Below are 18,114 nucleotides of genomic sequence, written 5' to 3' on the forward strand. Positions count from 1 at the left end.
TCTCTCTACAATTAAAATCCTTGTGAGTTAATCAATACCCTTCCTTATTATTGCAACTTTGAAAAAGATACTCCTATCTATTCCATGAATAAGTGAAATGTTAAGATGAATTTGTGTTAATTCATTCCTAGGACTGTGACTGGCATACAGAGGGTTTGTTAGTAACAAACCATGTGTTTTCCTTATCTCTCTAATATTTTCCAGAGGATGCTGTCAGTTTAAAGTCTGTTTGAAGTATGAGTAAAAATTAGTTTTAGTTAGAAAACCTTATTGCAAGTCTGCTGTCATTTTCTGTATTTTTTAATCACATGCTCATACTTAAAAGTAAAAAGACATAATAATAATCATAAAGTTCCTCTGTGAGGTTTCTATGTCAAAGAGTAACACAGATTAAAAAAAAAGATGTTTTGGGGTGAAAAATGACAGTGGCTTTCAAAAAAGTTTTGGAACCTAACCTTTGCTTTGTAAAAGGTAGGTGTCAAGGATGAACTAGTTTTATCAGCTCCTCTGTAGGTGATGGAAATTGCAAAGGAGCTCCTGCAGGATACTTTCTTTATCTGTCTCTAGGATGTTTCATGAAACAGAAAGTTTTTAGCAGCATCAGTATTCTCCTCCATATAGCCTGTCCTGATTTCATGGTGTTACTAAGCTGTTGCAATCGGTGGTGCAGCACTGCTGTGAACTGGGCCAGCAAACTGATATGGCCTAAGAATAATGTGTTTTTAACCCAGAGCAGTGCTGCTTCCTCCAAAGGAAATGCAACTTTAGACTATCTGCTTTAAGATGGGAGAAGTTGCCTGGAGAACGTGCCCAGAGAAAGTATCTTCAGACAGCAAGCCGAGGTTAAATATTTATAACTTTAGACAGCTGAAATTCGGTGAGATAAACCCCACCCAGGTCCTATAGATGTGTAAAAGAACATATTCTGATATTTCTAATCATAAAGAATGATCTTTATTCCAAGAAAATATTACTTGCCCAGGGATTTGTGTCAGAGGGGGGTAGAAAGAAAGAGATCAGACGATAGTCAACATGAAAAAAGAGGTTAAACCAAGTTTGGAATGAGCTTGTATAGTGAAAATACAAGAGAGATTGAAAAGTAATGCTTTATTCTGTTTCATTTATAAAAATCTAAGTAATAATAGCAAGTTAAAATAAGTGAAAGTATAGAATGGCTTTTTAACTGGCAAATTCCTTTACACAGTTGTGTCCTAATTCTAAACTAATACCCAGTGTCTACTCAGACAAACTTTAATGAAGTCAGGATGCGTCCTTGGGAACAGCAAAACTGCACAATACTCTTTGTAATTTAAAGTAATCAATCTATATGGAAAAAACTGTGCTAGGTATTGCTGCTGTAGGAAGGCTTATCCATATCTTCCAGTGAATGCAGAAATACTGTATACTACCCAGGATAATTTCCCAGTTTGTTTTACTTCTATTACTATGTCTTGAAATCTTTGGGAAATATTAAAATGGCTGAAAAGATGTTCCTTTGCTAAAAAATTCATATGCAGTGCATGAAGAATCATTCAGAATCCAGGAGTTCTTATTCTCACTTAGAAAGGGTTCAGTTTGAATCTGGTTTTCCAGCTACATTTAGTTTTGGTTTGTAATGTTCCAGCTCCAACTAACTCATCTTCCCCTTTCGGTAAATATTTGAGGTGCTGAAATCAATAACAAAATTCCAAGCTTCTTTGTGGGATTCAGATGAAATACTGTACTTGCCAAAGACTTTTCCAAGTATTTAACTCCTTTCTTGACATGCAGTGTATCTGACAGAACTCTGGTTCCAGCTGTAGAGACACAATGTTCTCTGAAGTTTTGTATCTTTCAAATTCTAGCTGTGTACTTATAACTGCAGTTGATTGCTGCCAGTTTTGTGGTTTCTGTCCCCTGCGGGTCAAATCATGTCTCAGGGAGGACTTTTGTTTGGAGAACTGTTGTTCATTTTAATTGGGTGCACTTTATGCCTCTGTACATCTTTGATAATATCAACATTCTCTCTACTAAAGGTGTTCCTTTGGATTCAAGACTGCATTCACCACATTTATGGGATCTTTGACATAATGCAAAGATAAGCTGAAAGTAGCACCTTACTTTCACATCCATAGAATTGCAGAAATCTGGGCATGAAGGACTTGCATCAGAACGATCATTTCAAACACTCACTGAAGTTCTTGATTTGACTTTCACTATCTTAACATCTGATTTAGTTATTCTAAGAAAATGCAGTAATAGCAGGCAAAATACAGAGTGTTCATGCATTTTATAAACAGAATTAGTTGTTTCAAACATGACTGAATTCATGTGCAGTAAGTACTTCTGCAGTCTTTTTGACTCAGTTGAAGTATTACAACAATTATCCATTTGGATGACTTTTTTGTTTGTTACATCTTCAAGATTACACACTCTAAGTGAAAAATAATTTTCAAAGCAAAAATCAAGGTTTATCATTCTGAAAATATTTGGGGTTACTTTTAAAATAAAAGCTTTCTGATAATTTTTCAGCTCTTGTCTAAAGAACATTAGCAAAATCAAAATTATTTTGCAAAATATTATTAGTTGCTATTTTTAGCTTTAATCTTTTAAATTTTAAATCAAAATTATATTCAATGGGTAAATGCAGCTGTGTTAACCAGGAATTTAACATCAGCCTTTTGAATACTCACTGGAAAGAGCATGGTTAAAAATTACATTTCTTGATAGATACTTATTTAGAAGATATTTTCATTGCTTTCTTAAGAATGGAAATAATTTCTTAGGGCATAAACTGTGAAACTAGACTACACTGCATAACAAGGAAACATATTTAATGCACCAGTCACAGCCAATACAGCGGATGGTGGTCCCCACTTTGATGAGCAGTAGACTGCAGTCACTGACCCATGGTTGGTGAGCTTGGAGAAGTGGAACAGATGGAAGTTAAATTATATGAAAGCTGGATTGTAGAGTTACTAATAAATATAGTCATGCTGAACTAGGAGGAAAAAAAACCCACCTTGAAATGAGTTATTTTTGTGAAACTTATTTTTGCAGAAATTACCCTACCTTTAGCATTTGCACATAAACAGCATTTAGATGTATGGTGTTTTACTAAATCTCTGTTTTACATGTATATTTTTTGTAACAGGTTAGTAGCAAAGATGAAGATTTTCTTGACCTTTCTGTTGATGTGGAGCAGAACACATCAATTACACACTGTCTAAGGTAAATGAGTGTAACTTTGGCAGATAGTTCTGGCTGACTTTGCTAAATTTTCCAAGTCTAGTAGGTACAGAAAAGAGAAGGACAATAGCAATGGGTTTTGAACATTTCCTAAGCAGAAAAAAAAGGTTGTAAACTGGATGTTTTCTCTAATGACAAAAGGTACATCAGTGTATTTTGTTTTACTCACTTTCAATATATGTGTTTGAATGAGGAAAAAAAAAGAACCATCTCTTGGGGAAAATAATTGATTGCCGCGTCATCTGTAAGAATTGCTGCAGAAGAATAATTGGCTTCAAAGGGATTTCAGCATGCTTACCATTAAGCTTTTATTAAGTGCTTCGTTGATTAGGACTTACGTGCGTATTAAAAGTTCAGTGAGTGTTTTGCAGGAAGAGTTCTAAAGTCCCTAGCGGGCAAAAGATCTCTTTTCTAAAAGTTCTTCTGCCATATAAATTTCTATCCTGTGTCTCATCCTAAAATTACAAGAAGAAGTCTTTTACTCTAAGTTTCAGTTCTGCTCCTAGTAGACTTTTAACTATTAACCAAATACTTCAGAGGTCAAAATAATTTTGAGACTTCATGGAGGATTATTCTGGGAGATTTAAAATATCCGGAGTTCTGGCATTGATACAATAAACCAATACCCAGATTTAAGGCAATATGTTGCTGCTCTAAGGTAATGAGTATCAATTGGTCAAATTATTCTTTCAAGCTGCAAAATTGCTACCGACTTTGAAATTGCATTTAACATTTATTCTGGAATGCTTAGGAATGGTTGCCTGGCACCTCACCCTAAGCTGAGAGCTACAAAAAGAGAAAGCATATGAGAGAAGGTACTAACCATTTTGTAAGTCAGAAGGTGATTTGTCTGCAGATACCACAACTGTACTGAGTAACTTCTGTGACATATTAAAGTGCTAAATCCAGTAAGGTTTTTCCTTCTCAACTTCCATTTGGTCTTCTGTAGCATACTGTAGCAGTGATTAGTCCTTAAGTAATTAACACTGGAGTAACTAGCCTCATTTTGAAAGGGGGGCAAACTGAAGAGAAGCTTTGGAAAAATGTGCCTTGTTTTCTTCTTTCTTCCCATCTCTTTGTTTGTTCATGGTCACCAATAATTGAGTCAGTATTAGTACTACAGGTTTTTATTTGCACACTTTTAAGTTCTTCACTGTAGCCATTACCTTGAACTTGGTTTTGTCAGCATTACCTGCCTTTCTCTATAGTGTCCAAAGCCGATTTCAAATCACACTTACATTCAGGGAAGCTGAAGTGTGCACCTTCTGAGGTCCCTTCTAACTCGAGTTGTTACTTGGTTCCGCCATACATAGTTACTGGAGACTGAGCACTGACTATCTTACAGCTTAGTCTGGTGAACTTGTTAGAAACTGCTGCTGTCCATAAGTTGGCACCTGCCCTTCAGCTTTCTCCATTTTTTAAATTCAATTTCTTAGTTGTTAAGCTTCCTGGAAATAGTTTGTTTGGAAAGGCTGTTTTATAGCATTCCCACTACTGAACACCAAGTGGCTGTAACTTACGACGTGGAAGTACTGCATCTGCACTACTGCAATTGACAGGTGCATGGTGGAGTTGAAAGGGACCACAAGAGGTTAGCCCCTTTTTCCACCTCAGATAGGATGCTTGTCCAACCTGTTCCAAAAGATCTTTTATCAGTGATAGCTTGACTGCCTATCTATCTCAGTCCTTCTTGTTCTTACTACTAACAAGTTTATCCCACTGTATAACATGAGTCTTCCTTGTTTCAGTTCCAGCCCATTTCTACTTGCCTGGTGTACTCTGGACATAAACCAGGGGTTACTCCCTTTCCTCTTAGCAGCAGCCTTTTACATACAGGAAGAATGTCATCACTTTCTAAAGTTAAGCAGCCTAAGGTCATTCAAGCTTTCCTTCACAGGAGATCTTCTCTAGATCTCTGCTCATGTTCATTACTTCTTGGCCTTCTCTCCAATTGAACCTCTCTTGAGCTCTATCTTACCTTAAGTGCACTTGTCTAAAATTAAGCACAATATGTCACCAGAAAGCTACGCAATCCTGAGAAGAATGGATGTCCTAAAACTTTGTTTATACATTTCAGTATAGCATCTGTCTTTATTCCAATAGCGTGGCATACATTTTGAAGTCCACACATTGTTCCTTTTGGGAAGGAAAAATCCCAGTATTTCTCTTCTTGGGGTGGGAGGTGCATGTTGCTATTTACAGATTAAACAGAAAGAGAGTCATCACCATCTATTCTGTTTGGTTTTTACACTACTTCTGTTTAGAAAACAAATATTCAGTTAGAATATGGATTTCCTCTCATTGCTCTATGGTATTATGCATTATTAAATGAAGTGTAAGTGCTTTTGTGGTTTCTAGTAATAGGAACAGCCAAGTTATTGCTCTTTGGGGTAACTTTGCTGTTTCTTTGTTTTACAACAAATGCTTTGCTGTGTCTTTACAGCTTTAAGTGCTACTGCACTGAAAAGGTAACTTACTTAAAGAAAAACTGTAGAAGGTAACATTTAAGTAGAAAGAATTTCTTTGCCACTACAGATTAATATTCATTTTAGTAATTCTTGTAGCTTTTCAGATTGAAAAGATCCTTGTGTACATAAAAAGTCCAATGAATACAACCCTGTGGCATAGTCTGACTCTACAGGGTAAGAAATGGAGCCTGAAGCAATGGAAGTCTAATAACAAATATAGTGCATATCCTTATTTGTGTTTCCACTAAGACTTGCAAATTTTACCAGCCCATTTGATCCTGACTTTTACCTGTCCACCTGTGCTTTTTTATTCCACTAAGAATTCTCTCATCCCTTAAACCAGAAAATTTTTATTATTTATGCATATAAACAGCAGAAATCACGTTTCACACTGTAGTACAGAGACTGCAGAGAGATGGGCCGTGAAAGCATGTGAGATTAATTTAAATAAGTATAGCTTGAGCACATGTATTTAAAAATTCCTGTTAAAATACCATATAAGCAAAATGCAGATTGGCCTGTTAATGGAATAGGAGAGTCAGAAATATCTTTGAACTAGTTCTGCAGGTATAAAGTTCCTTAAGCTTATAGCTCTTTACATGCAGACTTTACATTAACTCCAGTCAGCAATCTTATCTTTTCACCTATTCAGCATCTATTAGAAATGCCACATTGAAAATTCTCTATTGCTGAAACAGCTCCTGAATTTGCAGTTGTAAAGGGCAGCAAAAGCATCTAATCCTCACCTGCATACCTCCCTCCCCACAAGGAAAGTGTTAACGCTTATAAATATACCACCAGTTTTGTTACTGGTACAAGAAAAGGAATTAATATGTGCTGAATAAGGGAATTAGTAGTGCCTTTAAGTTCCATGACTGTGCTTCACCTGCCGTGGTAGAATAGGACAACGGTCTGTCAGGTGGAAGTAGAAGACAAAAGAACAAGCGAAGAAATGCTAAGGGACATGTAAGGGAATGTCCCTCAGCTTATCATGTACTTGCATATTTCTCAGGCTTTCACAGGTGCAATTTCCACGGCAGTAAATGTATCATATAAAATGTTAGATATTATCAATTTCAGAATAATTAATACATTTTAAAATGAATTCAGAGAGACTTTGAGTTTAATTCCTTTTCATGGGAGGCCTGGCATAGAACAAACCCGTAACTATCAAATTCCTGCCATCTGTACATGTTTCTTTATGTTAGGAAAAAATATTATTTATTTCTGGTGCTTCGCTTTGAGGGAGGAAGGAAAAAAGTAAATTATTTTACAAGCCTGTTGGGGGATTTTGTTGTTGTTTGTTTGGGTCTTTTTCAAATTGACGCTTTAGGCTTAAAAATAAACATCAGGCTCTTCCCTTAACACAAACACATTCCACTGAATCTTGCAGTGTCGCGTTCCCCACACATAGAACCTGTCTCTAACAGTTTTTTGAAGTTTCATCTCTTCATTCATGATACCCTGAAAGGTTAACAATTTTTTTTCAGAGGGATTGGCTGAATTCAGTTAATTTTGTCTTTGAATTCAAATGTGAAATCAGATATTCGAGACCAGTATGTACCACTGAAGAAATTAATTCCAGTGATCATGCTTTATTTTTCTTTATGGTAGAAAATTATTCTTGTGATCAAAGTTTTGTTGCAACTTATCTTCCAGGAGATGTATTTTGTCCATATAAAGGAAAAAAAAACCCAACTAATAAAAGCATTCTCAATACAATATTCAGCCATATGAAATGCCTCTGTCATATAAACATACAGTATAACAAAGAGGAACTTTTAGGAACTTATGTGAATAAATTCTACTACTTATGCCATGGCAATCTGTATAGCCTTCAGCTTTCTCATCAAACCCTGTGGTGATGGTGCCAGGAAGAAATAATGATCTAGAATCCTCTCTTTGCCTTTGCAAGATAATTCTGATGCTGCCTACTGTGAAAGCAGGCTGCACTTGCAGACTGTGCAGCTTCAGCCTCCATATATGTGAACTACAATGGTAGAATGGAGCTCATTATTCATGGGTCTGAATGGGTCCGAATTTGCCTGGATTTCAGAAGATTATTAGGTACAATGTAGGCGCAATCAACAGGACAGTTTTGTACTTCAAATATATCTATTTAAGGCCCAAAGTCACAAGAAAACCTGTGTGCTTAAAGTGGAAGATAGGTGCTTATGTTTGCATTTACAGTTCTCAAAGCACCTGCTCAGCTGCAATGTAACACTAGAGGTGACAAAAAATTACTATCAATCAGGATTTTTTACAGTTCAGGTTTTTTAGGTAGCTACAATTCTGCTCCAAAGCATATTGGCACAGTGACTTCTGACAAATCTTGTCTGTGAACTAGGAGACACTATCAAACCAGCCTTCCTCTGCCTCTATCACTTCAAAAGCTCAATTCAGAACAATTTCTGAACATGTTTACTTGCTCAGGATTTAAAAAGCCTTCTATACTAGCTGAAACTCCTTTTTAGACATGAAGAAGGTATAATCAAATAACTTCTGGAAGACTGTTCAAGAGGTCAGAGGATGCAGAAAACTGAGTTCAATTTATTTCTTCTGTGGAAGAGGATTCAAACCTATCTTACAGAAGAACACCATAAAATGTGAGCTATTTGGGGAAGACAGAAGTGCACTTGAAGCTGTTCCATTCTGCAAATAATTTAAAAAGGGACTGGATGAATTGAGTGACTACACTCAAGTCTTGACATGTAATAGGCTAGGGTATAATTCCTACTTTGAGATACTTTGAGATAGTATAGAGGGCCTCAGCTCCTAATACAGGGCTGTCATAGCCGCCAGATGCCTAAAGTCCCAATGCAAATCCCAGTACAGCTGCTTCAGATGTTTTAGAAAGCTGGACTCAGTGGGGAGAGGATCCTGTGTGTCATTTTAGGGTTTCAGTTCATCAGCCCAAGTGGGGCAAAAGTGTGAAGATCCTTTAAAAATTGATAACTCTGTCTGTTTACAGAGACTTCAGTAACACAGAGACATTATGTAGTGAACAGAAATACTACTGTGAAACCTGCTGCAGTAAACAAGAGGCACAGAAAAGGTAAGCAAAGAGAGGCTATTTCACCATGTCCCTCCTGGGCTTTGACAGACCTCCTCCCTGATATTTATTGTGTTTAGATATCTAGAAGCTTTACACCCCAGCTACATTCTTTGTGTGGGCCAAAGAGCTAACAGAGAAATTCGAAGCTATTACATGTGTCTTAGTTTAGAAGCTACTGCTATTTGATTACTGTTACTTACAAAGTGCTTTTATAATGCAAATGTTTACTCATTAAGGAAAGACAAAATGGCTTTGAACTTGCCAGGTCTTTATCACATGCACTCTAATGGTTTCACAGGATGAGAGTAAAAAAACTGCCAATGATTCTTGCCTTACACCTCAAGAGATTCAAGTATATGGAGCAATTGCACAGATATACTAAGCTGTCTTATCGTGTAGTATTTCCTCTGGAGTTACGTCTCTTCAACACATCTGGCGATGCTGTCAACTTAGATCGCATGTATGACTTGGTAGCTGTTGTTGTTCACTGTGGAAGGTAAGATACTTTCATTTATATCTCGAGCTATTGCCAGACATTTGCCAAGGGCAGAGGCATGCTTGACAAAATGCAGGTAGAATGGGAGCGAGGTCATAAATTGTGCTGCTGCCCCAACTTGCCTGTACCATGGCCTGAACCTCTTAGCCACCCTCCCTCACAGTAAATCTCTACTTGTTCTAAAAACAATGTCTCAGGCCTCCAGAATTCACAAGACTGGTTTGAATTAACAGAGCTGTCTCCCTCCTCAAGAGCCCACTTACAGATCTTGGGAGCCAGGACTCCACAAAAGCCAGAAGCATGCAGGTCCTGCAACAGATTATCTTGTTCTCTTGTCAAAGCAACAAAAATTATAGCTTTAATAAAGCTTTTCACATATGGGGTATTGTCAAATATGAAACAAACAAAAATCCTTGGGGCTTTAAGAATATGACTTGTCCCTCTTCTCAATAACTAAATATTCACAGTTGATACCAAACAATTTTTCCCCATAAATTTAGTTCATTAGGGGTGCTGGGCAAGCACTCTTCTTTAGGGACTGTAGTGACAGGACAAGGGGTAATGGGTTAAAAATTAAACAGGGGATGTTTAGACTGGTTATAAGGAAGAAATTCTTTACTGTAAGAGTGGTGAGGCACTGGAATGGGTTGCCCAGGGAAGCTGTGAATGCTCCATCCCTGGTGGTGTTCAAGGCCAGGTTGGACGAAGCCTCGTGTGGTATGGTTTAGTGTGAGGTGTCCCTGCCCATGACAGGGGGTTGGAACTAAATGATCTTAAGGTCCTTTCCAGCCCTATCTGTTCTATGATTCTATGATTATATCTTAAAAATACGTGCAGTAGTTGATGCCTGCCAAAAGCAAATTGTTTATTATTCTATAGGTTAATTTGAAAATGGTTGTGGCACAGATGAAAATACATTTAGCTTTCAGTTGATGAAGCCTTTGCAAAAGTTCAGTAAAAAGGTGAAAGGAGTAAATGTCTACTGAACCACCAGGGGTGGGTTTACTATGTTCTTCGTAACATTTAGTTATAATTCAGTCTGCTTGCGTATAGAAAAGTGACTTATCAAAAAAGGACTCAGTAGTATCTTCTAATATTTTGGGGTTTGTGTGTTCTGTTTTCTAGTGGGCCGAATCGGGGGCATTATATTACTATTGTGAAAAGTCATGGATTTTGGCTCTTGTTTGATGACGACATTGTAGAGGTCAGTATGCTGAAGGTCATGAGCACAACTTTTATGTTTATGTCCTGTTTTCTATCTCGGGTTAAAATTCTGATCCCAACCTATGTGCAGATTACTAGTTTGCAAAGCCACATTTTGCTTGTAATGGGACATTTAGCACAACTTTGTTAAGTAAGATTGCAAACAAACTTACTCATCCTGTAGTTCTTCTTCTGTCAGTGTTGGAAAGGGTTGTTTTATTTCAGAGCAACATCAGTTTTTAATACCAGACTTCAAGGGTTTCATTTGGAATTATTTCTATACCTAATAAAATCAATTTAATTCATCAAGACTTAAAATATCCATGAACTATGTTGCAATCCCTGGCAACATCACTTGGCAAAACTGGATGGGGTAAAGCTAGCATTGCTCTAGAATTTTAATTTTTGAACAATTGGGAAGTTAGAAGAAAGTGTGGATTCTGCAATCGATCTGGGTTTGTCTGAATGTAAATTAGAGCAGGATCTGGCCCACAGCTATTACAGATTCTGTCTGAGCATTCTACAATTCATTCCTAAGCAACCTCCGTGTGTCTTTGCAGCACCTTAACAAAACTGAGGTCTTAAGTCTTATTTCCCAGGAGTAAATCCAACGGAAGAAAGTAAGCACTGGGACACTGGATGGGCCATGTCTTGAGGAGTGTTTTTGGAAATTTCAGAAGGGAAGGGTCACGTGGTCACATTTATGTGTTTCAACAGTGTTTGCTACTGCGTTCCAAGGAGTCCCGCTGTTGTTGGAAAAAGCCTAATTCAGTTAGGTTCACCAAGACCAACATTCCTATTGATTTCCGTGACTGAGACCAGTAGGGCTTAGCCCCTGAACGTTACCTTTTCACTGCTTAACCTGCAAACAGAATTTGTTAATTGCTACCCTGAAACAAGTAACTGAATTTGTCTTTTGTGTTTACACAGTCATTTGATCCAGGTTTGGTGTTTCTTTTACCTAACAGCACATCAAATTCTTTTATTTTGCAGAAAATAGATGCTCAAGCTATTGAAGAATTCTATGGTCTGACCTCTGATATATCAAAAAATTCAGAATCTGGCTATATTTTATTCTATCAGTCAAGAGACTAACTTGGCAAACTGTGACAATTGCGCACAATGATGCTGCACGTGAGAGTCTGACGGACCCCCTTTAACTGACTTTTACACAGACCACATCTTGTGTGGTTGAACAACAATACTCTGTCTCCTATTAAATGGTCTACGTGATATTGACTATAATCATCCATTTTTGACATGTAAAACTTTGTTTTGGAGAGGGGGGTGTTCATAGTTTTTAAGTGTGATTGAAGAATTAACTGAAGTCAGATTTTAGTGGAATTTATATGGACTAACATTTACAGATAATAAGATTTGGATGTCAACTGTTAAACCCAATCCAGCTAGAGTAGTATTTTGTACGGAAGTGTTCACTGCATTTAGACAAAAATTGTTTAAAACTTTCTAAATGGCTTTGGGGTGTGTTGATTTACAAAGCATTCCTTTAAATACATCCTGACGTATATTTACCCATTTTAATTGTAAGGAAGAAAACATCTGTTTCATGATGATTGGAATTGTGATTGTATAGAGGATTTTTTTAACATGTTACTTTCTGATATTGTTCCAAAATCTTTTAAGCTTTGGGTCATTAAAAATTTTCAGTGCATAACCTCAGGCCTAAAATTCACATAGATTTAAATTACAGTGGAACCAAGTATGTCCAGTCACTTTGTTTATCATGAGATAGTACAGGCGAGGTGAGATTTCAGAACTTACAGAGCACTGAAATAAAGGGAGTGAGATGACACATATGACACAAATAAATTACATGTATGGAGATTGAACTTATCTTTCCATAAAAATACCGTGGGTTGCTTACTTAAGTTTGCAGAGATTGCAACAGTGCTCACATATGACATCCTTCAGGACTGAAACAGTGCATTTAAATGTGTTGCTCTCACAGTACCTAAGACGTTAATTGATCCTGCAATTTTCTGTAGGTTCTATTTTCATTTCTCATGACAGAGTCCATTTCTTAGCAACATAACATTATGCATAACAACCATTAGTTTACACTCACTGTCATGTACATACCATCTCTAACATTTTGGCCACGTATGACAGCATTAGAGTCACCACAGAAACAGGTAGGCTTCTGGAGTGTCTGACTTTAAAAACATCAAAAGGCTTAGTTTGTGATTTTACTGGGTGAATTTGGCTGACATTAGTCAAGTACTGGCTAACAAAATTGCTGTGCTCACTGGAATTTGGCAAAGAATGAATGTGGAAGAAAGTATCAACAGGGTATGAGAAGGGATCAATATAAGGTTAAGGCAGTGGTAACACTGCGTAAGCACCTTGCTTAGTTGGACAGTTTCACTCCATTATACAATTCTTGAATTTCAGCAGCCATATTCCTGTTGCAATGAAGTCAACAGCAGAAACACTCTTCATGTCTCGGGGCACTGATAGTTGATTCTAGTATTTGCAAGGAAATATTCTCATCTCACAAGGTATATTTCTATCTGTTATATTTAATTCATTCTCATTAAGTATTTATTAGACAATGCTGCTTTTGGTCCTTCTTTAAGAAGCCTGACCGCCACTTTGTGGCCAACACTCCATTTCAAGAAAAGACTTTTGAAGTGCAGTTAAATCTTATAATTTATTCTTCTGTAGGAAAGAGAATAACTTTTTTTCATTGTAATCTACTGTGAATGTGAAATATCGTTTGCTAAATAATGGTGAAAATGAAGTACTAGCTTCTACTGTAACATCAACTGAAGTTCAGTTGGATTTATCAATGGCCATTTTGTAAACTGAAGAAATGTAGCACTTTATACTGAATGAGAAACGTAAGTGGACTTTTCATCCAACATTACTTGTGACTTATCATGTTGTTATACCAATACAAGAAAACAGACTTAGAATGTAACCTTAGAGTACTTACTTGGGTGAATAATAACAGTGGTCTACAAAGATCACTCACATGAATGAAAGCTCATATGCAGGCTCAAGACAAGCATAATTGGGATGCAGCTCTAGTTCTATTATTGATGTTAGAATGAAATGTTCTGTCTCTAACACAGGAGACAGACATTTTACAGATTTCAATTCTCACTGAAGCCCAGGCAGTTTTCCACTGAAGAGCTAAACTTGCAAATCCCTCTTTAACATATTTATTTATTTACATTCAGAAATTCCATATAAAAATGTAATAATCACTTGCCTTTTTAAAAGGGGTAAAGTTTCCTTGTTGTGAACAAAGGCACTTTCTTGATCAGCATTAGCCAGTGCTGGTTCAAGGGTCTGTACTTCACGGCTTACTGCTGCACATTCTTAGAGCATTCTTCAATCTTAAGTAACAAAAAAGATATTCTCGAGGTATTAGTTGCAAGTTATGGGCTCATGTTTATATGAAAAGTAATTTTTCATAAAAATAACTTTTAAAACAGTTCAATTTTTCAGAAATATTTTCCATATTTCAGTTGACTTACTGGAATTTTTTTAAACGTTAATTATATGAATTAATATTTAAATGCTAAAGTACAGGATAATAATCTTTGGTTTTCTCCAGCTGCAAGACAGCTCTAGGTTGCAAAATATGCAGGTAATTGCAGTACGGTGTTGAGAGTAAAATTACTAGAATAAGCCTTTTCGTAGAGTATACTCTAAATTCATGCTAGCCCATGGAAAGATCACAGCACTGGTATCACACAAGTCCATCATCAGTGGTCTGATAGTAACTCTGAAATATTGTGGCATACTCATTTCATGCCAACACCAGCTAAACTAAGGAGTCTTTTCTTTCAATTAGAAATGAAAAACGCAGTCACAATTCTTTGAATTATATCCAGTCTACAGTGTGCTGAATGTCTTGGCTTCAGTCCAGCAATAGGTGTCCATCACGGTTGTAGGAATACTGCCAGTCCAGGCAGCAGAACTCTGCTGTGTCAAATCAAGAACATCCACATTGGTTTTGCAGGATCCTCACAGGAACAATCATATGATATTTTAGTTGATTAAATAGAACGTAATCCTTTTTCTCTTATTCTTCTATGTAGATTTCCAGTCCCTCATGAAAGAATGGAAAAATATCTAGGACAATAGAAGGTTTTCAGCCAACAGCTAGAAAACAAACCGGTAGCACAGATGTGTCCAGTAGTATTCTGTGCTTCCCTAAAATTACTTTTTTGTGGTGTCAGGTTCTGAGCACATTAGGCCTAATGACACCTGAAGTTTTCTACTTGTTTCACATGCTGTTGCTAGGATGTGTTGTCCATTTATAAATCTTATTACTGTGTTCTTACTTAGAAAAAAGAACATTTCTGTCCTGTGCTGTTCTTCCACCAAACCCAGCTGAAGTGCTGCAGTCGTGATGAATCAGTTATCTTAGAGGATGAGCTCAGGCCTCAACTTTTATGTTTCACAGAACAGGCTGTCAGGATTTTATGTAATTTCTATTTCTGGGACATAGCAGAGGGAGGCAGAAGAGGGGAGTAATGGAAAACCATACCAGTGAAGCAGAACACCTTGCTGAGGAATTAAGTCCCTAAGTTATTCATGTCAATCTTATTTTAATAATTTACAGTTACCTCAGAGCAGTAGACTACATCTTAAAAGTATTGTTCCTTTAGCAGCTGGAGTAAGGAAAATAAAGCAGCAGGTGTTTCCTTTGCATTAGATTTAATAAAGATATCAAAGACCTAACTAAGCTGAAACTGAAATTCATACTACTTGTTGGGTCCCAAAGTGCCACCACAACCTGTCTTTTATCTTCAGACATTACATTACATTCACTCATTTGTTACAGCATCATGTACTTGGGACCTGAGCTGACAGCTTGCAGCTGCCGGTGGTTTGACACCTCTCAGAAGCAGAACCTTCTTGTTTCGGCTCTTTTTTGCTGTTGATGGCTGACAAGTGTTAGCGATATCTTACAGCTGAATGTGTACTAGAAATTTGAAGAAGTTTTGGCTGTGTACCTGATGTTTGCTAGTGTTTGTTTTAATTTATTTCTTTTTCATTGGTCTGTTATTGTATTTGTAGAATAACTTATGTAGTTGATGTTATTTGTTTTCTGTTTTAATTTTTATGTACTTTGATTTTTTTACAATGTAATCAACCCTAGCACTTTAAGAAACAATTTCAATCTTGTGAAATTCCAATCAGTTTAACATTTTGCCTTTTTCTTTTTGCTTTTGTAGCTGTTTGCTTATGATCCAACGTCTCTAGTTACAACCCAGTTTCCATTTTTAGGCTTGTGGTCCTAGCTGGGTTGTAATCTTGGGAAACCCAAATTTATTCATACATAACAAGGATGCAGTATTTACTACGTGTCTGCTACACATAGCAGTATGTACCTGATGAGTTGCACTCAGTGCACATTTCATAGCCTTTTTTGCACTCTACTTTCTAACCTGTCCGAGAGTTACTTTAATCTGTGGCACAGTTACCAATTATTATGATTTAGAAAAGCTCCTCTTCTCACAAGAGAATTCCTTTTACCAAACACGGAGTTAGCTGTCAGTCAGCTGATCATGCAGGTACTGCTGTCTCTGCCATTCTAGCTGTGTTTTGTACAGTCTCAAGTATGAATAATCTTAACTGCTGCATTTATTCTTGTGTAAGTCCTAGCAAGGAGAGCAATGTTTTTGCATCTTCCTTCTATCCACTTGGGCTCATATAAGAGAAAATGAAGCAGGAAAAGTGCTGGTCTAAAAAAAGCCACACCATTTAGCAAAGACATTGGATGTTTCTTAGAGGCCAGTATCTGTGGTACGCGTATCAGAAAGTCACTGACTTTCTTTGTTGTTAATGGAAGGGTTATTCTTAGTTGTTTAGACATTGTACTCTCTTTGATCGATTAAAAGTCCAGGTCTTTTTCCTGTTGCATCAATTCTGTTGCTGAGGTATTTCTTCACAATTTAACATGGCACTTCATATTTGGATGGCCCTTGGGAAACCTTGATAGACACTCTTTTAATTTCTTTCCAGTTAACATGTGTTACTTCAAAGAGATTGTTTGAACCTGTCCACAAGACTTACTCAGACTAATGCAGTCTTTTGGCACACAAGGTCAAATAACACCTATCAGGAGGCATGCGCCCACCTGATGGGACCTTCTGGGCTAAGCCCACACCTTTTTACACACTAATAATTCTTTATTCCCTAGGAGGTTTGCTTGCTGGCTTTGCCTGAATGGTTTAATATGAAACCACACATAACTCCCTTTATTTGTAATTTCAAAGTTGCCATAATTCTTTAATAATTTTGCTTCATTTGGCTATTACAACTAGGACTATTGCACAATTTAGAATACTTAATTTTGTGTGCCATTCACAGTGATCAATTTAACAGCCTAATGCTTCTAGTGAAGGCTGTTGCAGGTGGCAACTTTGCTATATGCAAGAATATTAGAGTAAGCGGCTTTTCTGTGATAGCACAGTACATCTGTAGGAGAAGCGGGACTGGCACACAGCTTCCTAACACTCAGCTTGCACCCATCTGAAGTTGGTGCTCTGTCCTCCAGATAATCCTAATCCTTCTCTTAGGGGTTCCAAAGTGGCAGAAGCAAACCTTTTGTGAAGACACCTTGTGATTCACCAGTACATCTTACTTGCTACAGTGGACAATGAATATTTGCAACCTGTCTCTCTCTGCTCCCCAAAACCTCATTAATAAACACATATTCCTTAAAGATGCTGAGCTTAAATGACAGCTTTGTATTTGCAACGTGTTCATGTTTGCAAATGTCCCATGTTGGACTATGTTCACATACCAAATTGTTTCTTAGTCCTCCCTCAACTGTCATTCTAACATCAAGAGCAACATCAGGGTGGCCGTGTCACAGGTTCAAGTGCTTTTCCTGGAAACACTTTTCAAGCTTCAGTGTCTTAAAGAAGACCTAACACAAGCTCAATAACTTTTCCATGACTCTTTAGGAATAAAGTCACCATATGCTGTATGAATATAAGTGTAGGGCAGGGAGGAGAGGAAAGAGAAGCAGCAGAAATATGGAAAGGGCTGGTATTTTGGAGGCTTTGAATATGTATATCTGTTTGTAAATACAGAGTCCCTCTCTAACTTGTCAAAATGATGCAATCATAATAAAACTACTTAAATATTTTGTGATAGTTTTTTAAATGGAGTGAGAAGTAGTAAAATTATTAGTCACTCAACTGGGGACACAGAAAAGTACTAAATTTCTAGTAAAGTGTACAATACATGGTGTATGTGTACAATTGAGTATCTGCTCTTTTTAATCATGTACATGTAATTAAACCCTGCACTACCTGCAGAACTGTAAGATAAATCTTATGTTGGTTATTAAGGTTGTAACATAAGAAAACAGTATTTTCTCCTGTTAACATGTTTATATTTTACATAAAATAAACTCCCTAGCTGATCTTGCTTCCATTCAATTTGCTTTTAATTCAGCTGGAGCCAGACTAATGCTGAACACTGATGTTGGTTGTTACACAGAATGCTTCTGAATGTCAGGTATCTATTCTTACGGATGGCAAGACTGCTGATGCTTGCCTTTTATTTCACGTACTGGAGTCATTGTATTTTAAGTGACTTGAGAGGTTGCTCCACCACCTGGGCTAACTGCCTCTGGAGTATTTTAAGGGAACAAGTTTTGCATGCAGTTCATG

General features: G+C 37.0%; 1 protein-coding gene across 3 annotated transcripts in view; it reads left to right on the top strand.

Annotated features, from left to right (window-relative positions):
* USP46 (ubiquitin specific peptidase 46) overlaps window positions 1-17,875 on the top strand; it is a 42,856-nt gene extending 24,981 nt beyond the window's left edge. For all 3 annotated transcript variants that reach the window (XM_065697386.1, XM_065697368.1, XM_065697378.1), the window contains 5 exons: window positions 3,134-3,210; window positions 8,668-8,751; window positions 9,050-9,247; window positions 10,373-10,451; window positions 11,444-17,875. In XM_065697386.1, the coding sequence (XP_065553458.1) occupies window positions 3,134-3,210; window positions 8,668-8,751; window positions 9,050-9,247; window positions 10,373-10,451; window positions 11,444-11,545 (540 nt within the window). In that variant the 3' untranslated portion in view covers window positions 11,546-17,875. The remainder of the gene's footprint in view (window positions 1-3,133; window positions 3,211-8,667; window positions 8,752-9,049; window positions 9,248-10,372; window positions 10,452-11,443) is intronic.
* Window positions 17,876-18,114: the final 239 nt, after the last annotated feature.

The sequence above is a fragment of the Lathamus discolor genome, chromosome 1 (genome assembly GCF_037157495.1).
Source record: "Lathamus discolor isolate bLatDis1 chromosome 1, bLatDis1.hap1, whole genome shotgun sequence".
Classification (NCBI taxonomy): Eukaryota; Metazoa; Chordata; class Aves; order Psittaciformes; family Psittacidae; genus Lathamus; species Lathamus discolor.